At 26.6% G+C, this 16823-nt stretch overlaps 2 protein-coding genes across 2 annotated transcripts in view; one reads left to right on the top strand and one right to left on the bottom strand.

The window, feature by feature from the left end:
- Window positions 1-4444, bottom strand: part of LOC107437982 (uncharacterized) — a 34132-nt gene extending 29688 nt beyond the window's left edge. The window contains exons 1-3 of the mRNA XM_043040397.3: window positions 4243-4444; window positions 3553-3761; window positions 2574-2659 (exon numbers count right to left, since the gene is read on the bottom strand). Of these exons, the coding sequence (XP_042896331.3) occupies window positions 2574-2659; window positions 3553-3738 (272 nt within the window). The 5' untranslated portion in view covers window positions 3739-3761; window positions 4243-4444. The remainder of the gene's footprint in view (window positions 1-2573; window positions 2660-3552; window positions 3762-4242) is intronic.
- A 23-nt stretch (window positions 4445-4467) lies between these two features.
- LOC107437983 (MAP3K12-binding inhibitory protein 1) lies at window positions 4468-14258 on the top strand. The gene is made up of 8 exons (XM_043040400.3): window positions 4468-4756; window positions 4844-4929; window positions 8685-8796; window positions 9548-9619; window positions 11056-11205; window positions 12820-12914; window positions 13797-13856; window positions 13943-14258. The coding sequence occupies exons 2-8, from the start codon at window positions 4855-4857 to the stop codon at window positions 14021-14023; spliced, it is 645 nt and encodes a 214-aa protein (XP_042896334.2). The 5' UTR covers window positions 4468-4756; window positions 4844-4854; the 3' UTR covers window positions 14024-14258.
- Window positions 14259-16823: the final 2565 nt, after the last annotated feature.

Raw genomic sequence — 16823 nt, 5'->3', positions numbered from 1 at the left:
AAAATATGATAAGGTTATTAAACTTATAACCTTACTTTAAGAATATTTCTCGAACACTTTTATGTTAATTATTTTGATTAATATTCACCGAGCAGACATACGTTATTGAAGGTTAGGAATTTGACAACACAGTATTTTAGACAATTAAGTTGCAGTTAAATAAACAATAGATACTTCTAAAAAGGGCAATAATAGTAGTATTACAATAGTATTTTTCTGGTTTATTAATTTAGCTTATTTTTTGACGTTATACATAACGATATTCAAATTAAAATCATCCAATTTTACAATGAAAATAAAAATTCTGAATGCTAGTAAAACTGTGTTTAAAGTGTGGCAAAACTAGAGAATAGCCTCTCTATTCCCTTTAACTCAAGGGACTTCTTTGTATATGGTTAATAGTACAATATAGTTAAAAAGTAACCATAACATAGATATTTTAAAGAGTACTAACCGGTAAAACAAAGTGTATGTTATTATAATGTTATTTATTCTGCTGATGTACAACGTGCAAAATAAAAAACGGACCACCCTGAATAATGTTTGATCTAATACTCAGATTTTTGCCTTCTAGGACACAGTCTTAATGATTCAAGGGTTAACCTCAAATGTGCTAATTTATCAGGGCAGACCATATTTTAAGTTACAAAATCAGGCACAAAAAAGTACTTTCTTTGAATAAATATACCTTTTTTCAACGGATTCGGATTTTGACCCCAAAATACACAATCTGGAAAATATGGTCCCCATAGTTGGATCAGAAGAGCATTCCAAACTTTGGAACCCTTAATATCAATTTTATTTTTGTATATGTCTCCATATCTTGAGAACTTTTTAAGTGAATTGAAAAACATTTGCACACAACTATAAAATTCGTTTATCCAAAGATAATTCTATGAAAAATATAACTTGTAGGAAATATTTATTATTGTTATAATTATTTTTTAATAATGGTCCAAAAAATCTGGAACTGTAAAGAATATACTTTTTCATATCATTTTATAGGATGTAATTTTAACAGTCAAAATATTAAATATGAACCAAAAACTGAGAAATCAAATTTTAAAGAAGCCGTATTTTCAAAATTCAATTTCTCTAGAACTATTAAACCGATTTCGCACAAATTTTGTATTCTGCCATGTAAATATGCATGCTTTCAAATTTTACAAAAAATTGTGTACCTTACAATTTAAATTTTTGACTATTATTAAATAAAATTATAAATATTTACTAAAAGTTTTCTTTTGCACGAAATGAATGAATGAATTTTAAATTGGATGAATGAATTTTAAATAGTATGCAAAAAGTTTTCCATTCACTTAAAAAGTTCTCAAGACATGCCAAAATACGCAAAAAATAAAATTAACCCAAAAGGGTTTAAACTTTGGACTGCTCTCTTGACCAGGCTAAGGGGACCATATTTTCCAGATTGCGGCAACCCCTATATTTTGGGGGTCAGAAATCCGAATCCATCGAAAAAAAAGCATGTTTTTTCAGAGAAAGTATGTTTTTGTGTCTGATTTTGTAACTTAAAATCTTGTCTTTGCTAATTAATTAACATATTTGAAGTCACCCTCTCAAACCTTCAAGATTGAGTCCTAGAATGTGAAAATCCGATCATTAGATTAAAAGTTATCCAGCAGAGCTCATTCTAGGCAGAAAAAAGGGCAGGGTGCAAAAGTTTAAAAAAGGGGCATTATTATTCTAAAAAGGCAATAATTTTTTTCTATGGGCCTTACACGTTCTATTAAAAAACATTATCAATTAGTAAAAGAATTTTTTTTATTTTTAATTTTACTAAAAGTAGCAAAGCAATCATATTAATTACTAATTTTTATTAATAAATTAACATATATATTGAGTTAATGAGCTAATTATCTTAGTAATTTATTTAAAATGCATGCATATACTAATAAAATAATAAATGTATGTTTTTAAGTGTCAGTAGTTATGATTTAATAATTAAAATGATTAATAAATATGATTTAATGATAGTAAAAGTAACTGCAAACTTTCAAAGATAAGTGCAATAAGGAGGTGTGATGGCTATTTTTCCTTTCCCATATAAATCTATGTATTGACAGCAACGACAAACTAAATAAAAAGCGTTGAAAAGTTTAAGAAATCCATTGCAGAGTTTGGTGGAAAAATAAAGAAGGGTTGAGGAAAGAAAGGGTATAGACTCTATCACATCAGGGCACTAATTTACTTCAGGGGCAACAGGGTGGATTCTTTTGACTAAAAGGGCAGCAGGGTGCTGCGCCCTGTTTACCCTGCCTAGAATGAGCTCTGTATCCAGGGTGGTCCTTTTTTTTTATTTTGCTCACTGTACATTCTGAGCGACTTGCTTCATAATTCAGAATATCTCTACTAAAATTCTACGAGTCATTTATGTATATTATAATTAAAAAAAAAAAAAAAAACCACAGATATTTCTCCAAAAATTTAATAAATTAAAAAAAATTTCTTTAAATTTACTCAAAAAATCTGATTGAATTAAGAAGAGAAATGAATCAATACATAAATTATATTTTATTAACTTTTGAAATAATATATGTATTTAAATTACATACTTGCTCAAACATTGATAGTCAGCTGATAAAATTTGTGTTGAAAGCAAATTTAAATCAATACCAGTTTCAAGCTCTGGAATGGTGAACTAAAAAATGAAAAGAAAGATTCAAATTGTTATTCAAATCATGGTGAGTATAAATAATCTACAGATTTATTTACACAAGGAGTAACCAACCTAATGATCTCAACTGTATGGAGTAATAAAACTTGATAAAAAAAACAGCTTGCAAGATTTTATTTTTTGAAGACATCTAAAAAGCATCATTTAAGAAATGATCAGAGGAGTATAAAGGAAATCCCCTCCCTCTCCCCACACATAGTAGTGGCCGTTTATGAAATCCCAGAAATTTTCTTTTGTCTGAGTGTTTTACTCCATTGCAATGTGAAACCTGTATTACAGCTATTGGTTGCTCATTTGAACAATTTTTTAGTTTTCAATAATAAAGATTCATAGTCATTTATTCAACTTTATTTCTTTTTCTATTTTGACGAATTAGACACACAGGTTTCTGACCTCACATTGCCTGGTGTGTCTCATCTTCATTGACAGTTATGATTATTAGTTTTCTTACACCATGTATACATTCTCTTAGGAGATAATTGCTGAATTTAAAGATGGTGGAACTCACATTACACATACAGAAATCAATAAAATAACTGCAAATTTTTTTAAAATTGTATAAAAAACAATCTGCTAATTAAAATAAAAATGTGAAATTAAATCTCAAATTATAATCAATTTAATACCTTAAACAAATTAGTCAATAACATAGGCTGTAGAAAGAATAAAATCAACCACTGTATCACATTAATGATTAAAAGTATAGAAATAATTCACCAGTCTTGATAAAGCTCTGATGCTGCATAGCAAATAATGTAGAATCAATTCAATTACTTTTACATTAAAATATGCATCAGTTAAAAATTATTTAAGTGATTCAAATCTTTGTTAAAGTAATATTAGAGTTATAAAAATACCAAAGGATTTGGTCCATGTATTTCTGAATTTTCTGCAATAAGGATAAAGTCTTGCTGAGAGTTAGGCCATGTTTTAAAGCCTCCGTAAGGAACTGTAGGTACCAATCTATCTGCCTCAGATTTATCAATTTCTCCAGATTTATCATCCTTTATGTATGCTAATACTTCACTGGGACTCCAAAGCATGGCTAATTTTCTTCTTCTTTATACTGAAAAATAAAATAGGTAATATATTATTTTTAAATCTTTTTAATTAGGATGCAAATAAAATGTTATTACAATTTCCGTATTGATAAGTAATGAGTTAATAGCTGTCATACATATGGTTATTAAAATTAAGTGGTCCCGAAATAACCAATTTGTAATAATAGTGTATCAATAAAGCTCAAAACGTAAAAAAACTGAAAATATATTACATAAAGAACGTTCTGACGGTCAGTATCATGTTGATAATGAGTATTATCGATACATGTTTTTTGCCCGACTATACACAAAAATTTATGTCAGGAAAAATACAAATGTGATCCAAAATCTTTTGCAAAGTACCTTATCATCAATATTATTATTATAGAAAAAGGTTAAAATTTACAATTTAACACTGTCTATTATTTTATCAACATTTATTAAGTCTTTCAATTATGAAGTTTTCCTGAAAAAAATTGTTGATTGAGTAAAAGAATTGGTTTTTACTTCAAAAGGATTTTCTCATATAATAAAATAAGTAGATTGTAACATTGAATATATTCTGCAACGTTTTATGAAAGCTTAAAGTAAGGCGCTTTTTAACTGGTCATAAGATGAATCATGCTCTTCGACATAAAATCAGAAAATAAACGATTAATTTATGTAAATATAAATAAAATTGATAATTGATGACAGTTTTTTTATTAGTAAATGATAGATTGATAGAATATCAATCTATCGTTTATCAGCAGTAGTCAATATTTATCTATCCTCGGCGAAGCAGAAATGAGCAGCTTAAAACAACACTTTTAAATTTATGGCTAAGAAAATAATTGTTTTCCTTTAAAATTTACTTGTGAATATAAGCCGTTTATAGAAATACAATATAATGTGGTTTAATTTGACCTGTTAAGCTGTGACTTTTGTGTTTGTTGAACATAGTGTCGAATTTTTCTTGTAACACACTATATGCTCATTGAAAAAACTGGTTTAGTTTTTTGTTTTGCAGACATTAAATAAAGTAATTTATATATTTTTAAATTAACTTCTAAAGTACCAATTTATTTACTGATTGTAATTTATTAATTTTTTATTTATTTTTTAATAGAAAAACCAATAATGGAACCTGATACAATTAAAGAAAGTGCTACTAAGTTGAAAGATTTGATACAAATTCAAGTTGATGATGATGAGGTAATATTACTTTTACATTTCTTGCACTAACAACTTTATATACATTATATTACTATATAGTATCAATTCTTATTACACATATTTTTTTTAATTTACATGCATCTTCAGTTTCAGTAGCTATATTCTGCTAGACAGTCTATCCATTAATAAAAAAGAAAATTTTATTTCTGTAATTCTTATTATAGGGAATTTGTACAAGAATAATTTCTTTACAGAATTATTTCAGTGCTTATTTATTAAAAAATTATACTTAAAAAGCTATGCGCAAACCAAAGTTTTATTTCTGTACTGTACCAACTACAATTGCCATGGGTATTTTTTTGCATTATGACTTGTTGAGCCAACTACAATCTCCGAGATGCCAAATGGATTTTAAATTAGAAATTTTTTCCAAAAGCTTAATTGCCACACTTCTTATGCTTTTGAAAATCCCATATTTTTACTATGATATTAGTATAACAGAACAATTTAAAATTTCACTATTACATAATAATTCCTTTTTGAAGTGCTTTGTTTCAGCCTATTTCATCACAAGTCCAAGTTATTTTTCCATACTTTTTTTAGCAGTTCTTGCAATGCACTCCCATGTGGTATTAAGAATTCCAATTTTCATAACGACATGCGTATTTTAAATTGCGCATTTAAATAATTACCTATTGAAGCACTTTATTCTTGCTATTTTCCTTGTAAATTGCAATTGTTGCGATGCTTTTCTGGGGGATTTTGATGATCCAGCTCTTTTAACTACGATGTTATTACAACATATGAGTTTCTAATCGCATGTTTAAATGCCCAATTTTTTATACAATTTCTTTTTTTCTGCCTATTTCATTGTGAGTAAAAGTTGTTTTTCCATTGTTTTTTTGACAGTGAGAACCATGCATTTGCATGTAGTATTTAAAATCCTTCATATTTATTATAATGTTATAGCAATATGAAAAATGGAGAAAAATGTGAATTTTTAAACTAGAAAATGTTTCCTACTTATAATTCATGAAACCTCTAATAACTCAAGAATTAGAAATAATACTTGAACAGTGTTTTCATCATAGAAAAAAAATGGGTGAGAAATTCTCACCCTTTCTCAAAATCAGGGTGAGATTTCTAAAAATTAAAAAAACACAAGCTCTTGAAAAAAAATCATTACTTTAATTATAATACATTTTTAACGTCTTCTATTTTTTAAAGCATTGAATATTTTTGGTGCATCATCATGGAAGATTTTGCCTTTACAAGGTATTTGTCCATCTTACATAAGTGCATAAAAAATTTGAACGTCTTACATGAAGAAACCTTACCTACGGTAAACCGAGAAATGTGTTCTGAAAGGGGTTACGTGGTTGTGTTCTGTTGTTCGAAAAGGTTCTGAACAATACTGGTAAATAGGGAAGCTAGATAACGAGGCATATGTTCAAAATAATGAAAGATCCAGGAAGAAAAGTGAAACCGATTTTATTCTAAATGGCGTAATTTGAAACTTTTTCCAAGATGCGAGAAATTAGCGAATTTTTAAATTAATTTATAGAATGAGCGAATTTCTCGCGGTAATCATTTTTTCATGCGAGAAAAGAAGAAAATATGTGAGATTCTCGCTTTCTCGCTCTGTAGTGAAAACACTGAAGTATAATACCAAATGAATATTGAATCTTTTTTTGTACTATAATGGTTTTTCTTTCACTTTTGGTTTTGGTTTAAACCCTATAAATTTCCTTTAATTAAAATATTTAGTTCAATTTTATATTATTCAGCAAAATATGTATTCATTAAAATATTTATGTATTTTTTTTACACTTTCACTCTATGAGCATTACAGTTTTTTTTTATTTTTAGAATTTACATTTCTCTTTCTAACATTTATTTGTTTATTTTTTTAATAAATCAATCATTGATAAAAAGGGAAAGAAATTTAAGAATAGTTTCAGTTTTTTCATTTTTGAATAAATTCTAATAATTAAATTCTAATTCTGCTTATTAAAAATATGTAATTTTCCTCAAATTACTTAGTCTACTGATAAAAAATGTAGTGCTTTGAACATAATTGCTATACAAAATTTATCATACTAGCCAGCAGTATTACTAAATATGTGAGTGACCGTTTGCTAATCAATCTACTGTGTGAGTGGCAGTGGCCCTTCACTCAAAAAGGCTGTGCACCCATTAGTTTAAAATAATAAATTGACATATTTAAACATGAAAAATTATTAAGAAATATTTATTCATGTTTATGTGAGCAAATTTGTTATTCTAAACTATTTATTCAGTATTTAGCTGATAGCATTATAAAAAAAAAAAAAAAAAAAATGTGTTCAAGCTCTCCACAGGTTATGAGTATAGAAACTACTGAAAACACGCTGATATGTGGAGCTTATTTTGAGTTTGCAAGAAAATAAAAATGCTGATAAAAAATTTTATGCATTCCAGAAGTTGAATTAAAAGTTGAAAAGTATTTTTATTATGGCTATTTACTTTTGTTAACTTCATGTTTTGTTAATTTATTTTTTCTGTTGTTAATAGCAAGAATTGCTACAAACTATTGTTTTTCAAGCATCACACTACTTAATAAAATACTTTTTTAAAAAAGTGGCACACTACATTACGAACTGTTAAAAGAAGTGACAAATGTAATAGTTTCACTACTTGTAGTGCGTTAGTTCCGACCACTGAACAAGAAATTATTGATTAATTATTGCACTAAAGTGAAATAAGATTATCTTTCTATGAATTTTTGTTAAATAAATATCAAGATCAGGGCTCAAAATTTACATTGATTTTAAATCACTAAAATTTGATTTGGACGATCGTAAAATAATTATCGGTGGTCTCCCAGACCAGCAATTGATGTAAGAGTTGTTTTAGAATTTTCGGCTTTTGTCTAAAAAGCATGTTTTAACATAACTGCAACATTACATAGTCTCTGTGTTTGTCATTAATTTCAATGAACTTTATTAACGTAAAATAAAACTAATGTGTAGAGACAAGTAAATGGACCACTTAAATCATGTAGAGACTTGTAATATCTTTTAGTTGCTGGTCTGAATGAAAATGATCATTTGATGTCTAAATAAGGGAATTAGTAAATTAAAACCTTTTTATATTGATAGCCTGTAAAAGAAAAAGAAAAGAGAAAAATTGAGTAAACTGAAACTCCAAATTATTAATACTGAAACTAAAATAGAAAATCAAAAGCTGAAGTTGAATAAAAGTTATTTGAAAATTACTGCTAGCCTTGGAAAGCAAAAGGGCTAAACAGAAGTAACAGATTGCTATAAATTTTTATTCTTTAGAAATTTTTTTTATACTCAATAACTGAACCAAACGTTTGTTTGAAAGTAGTAAAAAAGTTCTGAAAATTTTATTGGGAATCTGAGCCTGAAAGCTTTCTTCAGTAAGCGAGCCTCCGTCAGACTTAGGCTCAGACTTTCAGACACGGGCTGAGCCTATCTCATCTTTAATGTACAAGTAGTCAGTCTAAACTAAAATTTTCGATAGTCACTTTGTTGAAATGTCACTGTCACATAATCACCTGTCATAGTGTGAAACACTTAGGGTTTTTTTTTTGGAGGGGGGGGGGGTTTGGAGGGGGAGGGATAGAGGCTCTTACTAATCTACTTATAGGTCCTAAATTCAAGCATTATTTAGGACTTGAAAATGTATAACTTGAAACTTATACCTTGAAACTTATAGTTTTGCAAATATGTTGTGTAATCCCCAAAAACTTTTAACAATATTTATGAGACATCTTGTCCGTATTATAGATAGAAAAAAGAATATCTACATTTATTGAAAGAAAACGGAAAGAAGCGAATGAATTAAATGTACAAGAGTTTTGTGGTCATCAACTGATTTCAGAGGATGATCCCGCTTACAGTAAGTTTAAATTTTATTCTTTAATGTATTTTCTTGCATGTAATATAGTATTTAGTAATTTTTCCAATCAGAAAATAAAATGAATATTCTTCAAAGCAAAAATAAAACAACTAACATGTTTTTATTTGCAGTTTATAATTTTCACATTTTGTTATGATCATATTTGTTTGAGTATTTTTTAAATTGCTGTTTCTGCACCATGTAAGCTGAGTAGTTTATTTGAAAGTTACATCACATCAACAAGATTGACATTACAGCATAACATACGTCTATTACTACACCAACTTAAAAAGTTTATTTTGGTGGTGTTATCTGGTATATAATTTGTTAAAATAAATTAAGTCCTATATGTTGTGGTAAGTAGAAAGTTTATGGATAAACATATAAACTAAAATCCAAGGCTTATGCCTTTTCCTTTAAGTATAAGTAAAATTATGTTTATATAAATATGAAGATATTTATAAAATACACTAAAAGGTTCTTTTTTGAAAATCATGTAAAAATTGCTTTTGAATTTATCTTGAAGATTATAGGTAGGAATTGTTTTAATTCTCAATGTTTTTTATGCATTTTCAAATGAAACAATTTCTTAAAAACAGGAAATATTTGGATACTTATAAAATTTATAAGTAAAGCTCTAAAGTCAATTTTCATACAATTTTTTTCTGTTCTACAAGTTTTATATTTTAACAGTAGGTCTTAAAATCTGTATTAATTTACCTTTTTTAAAATAAATATCAAAATTTTCCAGATGTAATAGAAAGCTGTGCTCGAGTGGATGCTGTTGTTATTCCTCGATTAGGAAGCAAGAGTAGAATAAAGAGTATGTCTTATTCATTAGATTCAAATTTTCGTTGTTGTATATATTGCAATTATTAATATGGTACTATATTTAAGTTAGCTTATATATTTTTTTATAGTATTCAGTCTTTTTTATAATTCATATTTATACGTCAGAATTTATTTTATAGTTTTTTCTATGAAAACTTTAGAGTGACTTTAGCTTTAAAGTATGTTTAAAGTATGATAAAAACTAGCATAAGCTGTATCATCAATTCAAAATGTCTTTTAATAACCAAGTAAGAATATATGTTTCGAAATTTGTTCAAATATAGATCCTGAACACTCTCATGACATTCCCTTTTTAATGTTGAATCAAATGTGTTGTTTTATTTATCTTCATATATTTTTTCATGTAAAGTTGAAATTCTTTTGGAAAAGCCTCAAAAGTTTTTAAACTAACACTAAACAAAGTAAAAACGACAATGTTTGGAGTCTTACTATGGTGGCAACCTCGTAAATGTGAAATTTATATAAAGTATTACTAAATATTTTCTGAAATAAAATTTTTGTTTAAAAGGAAATTAGAATTCTTTATGAAAAGCCTAAAAAATTTTTAAACAAAAGCAAAATCTTTTGAAATAAAAAGCGCATGTTAAATGTTAAGTTTTTTTTAAAATGTAATTTAAACATTTTTGGATTTTCTTTTCTTTTCTTATTTTTAAAAAAAAGTTTTTTGGAATAATTCTAATTGGGATGTTTTAAAAAAAATAGTTGTAGTTAAAAGTGTTTACTTTGACCAAAAGGTGATCTAAAATGTTTCATACAATGAACATGAAAAATAAGTGATAATAAATGAAAACGAAAAAATGTATTTTAATAATTGGCAACACTGAACTTTATTTTTTTAAAAATAAATATTATTACTGACATTCATCTTTAAAGTAGTACCTTAAACTTCATTTCTATGTGGTAAAGTTTTAGAATAACGGCAGTCAAAAATATGTGCTTACTTTAGTGAAGAAGTAGCATCATATGTAGTAGTATTTCCTCAATATTTTGCAACATTTAAGGCAATTTTTTCTTTTTTTTAATTAATTAAAATTTTTCTGTAATTGAACAGCTTATTATGCTAATAATAATACGTTTTTTCTAATATATAAATGTGTGACATTAGTCTTGTTGCATTAAAATGCTAGATATTATTTTTTAGATAATGAAGAAAAATAATATTTTATTTCATTTTAAAAATGAAAGAATTTCCATAAAATAACTAGTATATAAAAAAATAGTGTATTTTTGCAATATTTTCTTGACGATTTAAACTAAAGAATACTTAATACTATGTATTTTTAGTCATAAATTAAAAAAAAAAACTTCTTTTAAACTGAATGTTAATTTATTTAATTAGATAATTTTTGCGTATTATTATACTGTATAAGACGTGCAGTTGTAATAATTATGGTAATTTCTTTTTAGTTTCAAGAGTTGAAAACAGATATGGACCACAGACAAAGAGTGCTCACAAAAAGATAAAAGTTGAACCGGGTTTGTCGACAGCACAAAACAGTATTACTGATTCTCTGGAAGAAAGGCTAAGAAATATGGAATCTCATTTAAAAATGGAAGGTAATGTATATTGTTTTTGATGCTCGTAGTTGAAGACATATAATTTCATTGGTCTGAGGTGTAGGAAATGACCAATGAAAAAAATTACTTATAGTTCTAATGTTTTTAAACATTTTGGAAGGATAAATAATAATATTATCTATAACTTCAACAGAAGAACTTTTCAAAAAATGGAGACTTATTATAAATACACAATATTTCCATTTACTGTGTGCTTAAATTTAATCAAAATGCATTTACATAATGACTATAAAATAAACTATTCCTAATTGTTTTGTTTGGTTTACGGTTTTATTTTAATTATATTCCTAAATTTATTTAGAATAGTATTTTCTTGGTGTTTGACTGAAATTGAATTTAAATGGCTTAAAATGCATTCTTTTTTCTGTTCAGAATTTTATTTATTTATTATTTTTTTTTTGTTGATGTATGATGCAGTGCCAAAACTGCTTATCAAATATTTAGTAATTGAGCATAATTTTTTGTTCATTACTTGAGATTATTTTAATATTTGTAAATTTTTCTGTTTAGAATTTTCTTCTCAACATTCATTAATATTAATAGCTGTCAGAACATTGTGTTAACAGTTAAAAATTAAATTTATGTTATAAATTATGATTATTATTTGTAATATTTTAAAAACATATCTATTTTAATGATACTTATCTTCAACTGAAGAGCTTGGGGTAATACAGTAATAATCTAGTTTTTTTCCAAAGGTGACATTTTTAGATTAAACTATTCCTTAATATTGTTACAAGTTAAATACTTTTCAGGATTATGGAATTTCCTCTTGAGCAACACAATTTACAGAAAATTTTTATTCCCTACAAGAAAATTGCAGTGTTTACAAGAATGCTATCCTTCACAGTTATAAATATGGCTTATCATTATGCTGCTTTTAATTCGTTTAGTTTTCCAGAAAAGGAGAGAAAACTAATTTTCTTTTTTAGAAAAACATTTGAAATTTATTTTGTAACCATTATTTTTAAAAATCTAGCTATTATCACCCTGTTATCCTCTGTGATTTTTTTAGCAAAATGATAATAATAACTGTACACCCCCTTTTCAACCTGTTAACTGCATAACAAAGTAGGACAATAGTTTTTCTTCTATACATAAGTTCTTATTCAAGTATTATAAAATTGGTTTTGATAAGTGGGAAAAATTGTGAGATAAAATAAAAATGTACACATTTAAGTATAGGACTATCATGAGGAAATTGAAGAAAATTTTAACTCCTTTTTTAATGAATGAAAACCAATTATTATTATTATTTTTTTTCCCTGAGAGGTAAATGTAGTAGAATCTTTTTATTTCTTTTCCTGAAATGTAAATTTATTTGCGATTAAAAAAAAAAGGAAGTTTATAAATTGTATTTTTAAAGTTGACCCTTTTTATGAACCATTCTTTTTTGCTTAATATGATTTTTTTATTGCTCTTAATGTAAACTTGTAAGTAAATATTTTAAGTGAGCAATACTGTTTTTAAAAAATCAGTCACTTTTACCATTCTATCAATGGAATAACTAATTTTGATATTTGAACTTTACTGGAATTGATTAAAAGCACTGTAAATCGATTGATAAAGTTCAAATTTTTCTTTTCTTTTTAGATTGTAGTGGAAAAACTGCTTTTCAGCGAATAAAGGCGTTGGAAGACAAAATCCTGTATTTAGAAGGAATGTCTCCAGAATACTTTAATTTATCTGTAAGTTTATTAAAATTTTTAATTTTGTTTCTTATCAAAACTTGATTTTTGTCTTATAAATATTAAGAATAAAGAGCAATTACATGTATATGTTACTGTCAAGACATGTGGCAGAAACCTTCCATCTACAGATTATTTTTTAGTCTTAGATTTCATTAATTATATAAATAAATAAAATCACTAGCAGGACAAAGTCTGTTTTCATTTTTAAAGTAAAAATTGTTAAATATAATTAAGACAGAGTGAAAGTGTAGATTTTTCTTTTCTATCTAATAGATGAACAATGAGAAATCATCTCTCTCACTTTTGAGATCTGTCTTCCAAGACAATTCTATAATAATAATAATGCAGTTTTATTATTTATATTTATAAAAGTTTTTACTGTGGGAACTGGTACAATTTGTTCACTGAAATATAAATTAAATTTTGACCTAAATTTTAAAATACTACTTCTTCCAGTTTTGAATCTGAGATAATCTGATACTTAAAATAATCTGAATTTAATGTTTAGAAGTTTTAACTTTTGGTACATTTCATTTTTCTAAGTTTAAGTATTTTATTTTTTATAACTCTTCCTCCTTGTTTTTTTAATTAAATATGATTTCTGGTTTCTTGAATATGTAATATCTTTAGTTTTTCAATTTGCAATGTGGAATATTCGCATCTAATTCTTGGGTTTTAAAACCCAAACCAGTTAACTATACATAGCAATTTCTTATAAATTTTTTTTTTACTAAATAAATACCTAATATCATTCTATTTTAATAATGCAAACCATAGTTCATAAGTTTAGAAATATTTTTCTATCTTCTATACATTTTATAAATTCCAGTCTGTATAAAAAATTATTAATCGAAATAAAATGTTATTTATTTTAATTAGGGGGCAAGTTATACATCACCAAAAAAGAAGATGGACCAAGAAATAGAGAAACTATATTCAGTGAGATAGCTATTCTTTTATTCATATATTGAATCAATTTTTAATATTGTGCTGTTTTATTTATTTATGTTTTTTTAATTTAATAGAACTGGAGTGTTGATGATATACAGAAAAGGATACAAGCCTTGAAAGAAACTCTAAAAAGTAAAAGCAAGTCTGCCTCTTAAGAAAATAAAGCAAAATGCTAAAAACAATGCTACTAAAGTTTCATTTTATTGTGATATGGTATTATTCTAAGTTATCAAGATGTTTCATTAAAAATTGTCTTAATTAAATCTATGGTTAATTCAATCTATTTTAATTAATCAGTAAAAAGTTTTTATCACTATTAATTGTTTGTGCAGTGTATATTTTTTGTAAATATTTGTGTAATGTAGTCTTTAATAAAAAAAATCATGAAAATTGAAATGTAATTTTTCTGCACAATATTATTTTTAAGAAATTACAAAAGAATAAATTAATGTAAAAGTATCACATAGTCACTTAAAATTTTCTTTAACCATGATGATATATTTTCACTTTTTTGTATTTTTTAAAAAAATAGAAAAGATGTGTCTTGATGTTACTCTTTTGAAGGTTAGTTTTAAGACATGAAATACAGTTAGTACTATGATTCAAATTTTGCACACTTGGATCTTTATATATATACATATATATTGTCGTTGCCGAGTGGAAGGATTAAAACAGGTCTTAGGCAGGGAAGGAGGGTACAAAATTTATTTATAAATTATTAGACAGAGCAGTCATGAAAGTGTACACGAAAAATTGTGTTTCTTCATCATATGTTAGGGAAAATCTTGCAAAGTAAAATGTCTTAATTTAGGGAAAGAGGAAATGTTAGTAATTGTAATTGGTTTATCAAATAGGTCGAATGATTCCTACAGAGAGCAAAGAGAAAATTATCCTTTTAATTAATGCATAGTTGAGCCAAATATAGATTTAAGGACAGGATGCGAATTTAAAAGTGTGAGAAAGCATTTCGATTAGATAAATAAAAGGATATTCAGGAAAGAACTAACATAAAAACGTTAATTGAAGCTTTTATGTTATCTTATGTGCTTTTTATGTTGTAAGTTTCTAAATTTTAATTATAAACCCTCAAAATTATGAGTAGTTTCTATATACTATTTTCTTAGCATTATATAAACTTTTTTTTCAATACCTGCTAATTTTGGAGCATGTTGCGTTTTAGAGGAAAATTAAAAACAGTTCCAAGTGAAAATAATTAAAGCACTAAGGATAATGACATCAGATTTCCCCTAAATTCCATTTCGAGAAAAATGACAAAATCATCATCAAATTAGTATTTTAATTCAGACAAATTTTGAAGGATAGGAGTTAGAGCATATTCCAATTCATTTGATACTTCAGCATATATGATATAATAACAGGTGTTTACTAATAAGCATTAATTTCAAAGTTCAATTCCTGTTGGGGTGTGCCATTTTTAATTTCAATTACACAACTGCTATGTCCAGGTGTACAAGTTTTCTTTCTCTCACACAGCCCATGTAAAATATTTGTTCCAATTCTAAACCTTTAGAAAAAAGCCATCTGAAAATGAAATTATCTTAATTAAAAATTATCAGAAATGAATTAATGCCAAGCTTAGAACAATTTTGATTGTCGATTTCCATTCATATAATAAATTCGAACACAAGTCTGTTTTAAAAAAATTTGCTTATTTCTGATCAAAACATAGCAGGAAAATAAAATAGCTAAGCGGTTATTCAGGGCACATCTATTTCAATTACCCGATTATAATAATAGGTTAATTAAGTGCACATCTTTTTGTGTTTATTTTAGATGATTAAATTTATACGTTTACAGACTAACTGGTTTCAATCTTTTATTTAATTTTTCACAAGGTAAATTTTTGTCTTTTGAAGTAATATTAAATATTTATTTTAATTTTGAAGTGATAGAACTTAGTGGAAAAGTTTAAATTAATTGTTTGGGAAATAGAGTTCGGTTAAAGAATACTTTCACAAAAGCACGGTTTAATTTTAGGTTGATTATTTAACGTTCAAGAGTTTGGATTCAAGGGTTCTACGGCTGAAAACAATTAGGAATTGCTGGTATAACCTATATGAGTATCAAGCCTGCTTGGGAACTAAACACTGGGGGTTTCGCGTTCGGCTGACCACCTAATCGGAACGTCTGCTGATGCACCCCAGTGCCCAAGATCAAGAAAACAGATGGGCACAGTAAGCCATCTATGCGCTGTCGCGCCACTGAGTTTTTTTCTTAGGTATAACCTATAACCATACATGGGTCATCATCTGAGGATATCCTAAACAGTCCTCAGGTGCCAGAACTCGCAAAACTTTTGGAAATATTTATTACTGAAATAGGCAAGACAACAACCTGTTACCATAGTGTTTAGCATGAAAATGGCACACGAGGGATTTTTGCCAATATGTGACTAAGCTGATTATTTAGATTTCACAGCTATCAATATTGAAAATGTATAGTTTAATTACATTTAGTTTTAAAATGTATAGTTTAATTTAACTCCCACATTCAATGGACAAAATAAAAATTGGTTAATGATATATTTTTTGAAATAATTGTTTTAAGTTTTTTTCTTTTTTAAAAAAGTACAAAAAAGAGAACAAAGGAAGACTAACCAATTGTCCACACATGCCAAAGAAAAAACGAAATGCACAAATTAATGTGGACTTAATATGTCATTTTGTCCCTTTTAAATAAATTGAAATCTTATTGCTACCATGTTCCACCCTCAAAAAATTGGTTAATTGGACTGAACTGCCATAAACCTCAACAATAATTTGAATTTTTTGACTGACACTTTATTCTGTATTCATTGAATCACGATAAGAATAGTTTTTATTCAGCACATAGTAATTGATGTATGAAACTGGCATCATATGTATCAGTTAACTAGCCACATATCTATAATATAATTGCTTATTACTAAAAACTAGCAAGTCAAGTAAAGACACA

Source organism: Parasteatoda tepidariorum, chromosome 5 (assembly GCF_982258835.1).
Source record: "Parasteatoda tepidariorum strain Cologne lab strain chromosome 5, Ptep-v5.0, whole genome shotgun sequence".
Taxonomy (NCBI): Eukaryota; Metazoa; Arthropoda; class Arachnida; order Araneae; family Theridiidae; genus Parasteatoda; species Parasteatoda tepidariorum.
The sequence above is the reverse complement of the archived record's forward strand: the minus strand, read 5'-3'. Positions and strand labels throughout refer to the sequence as shown.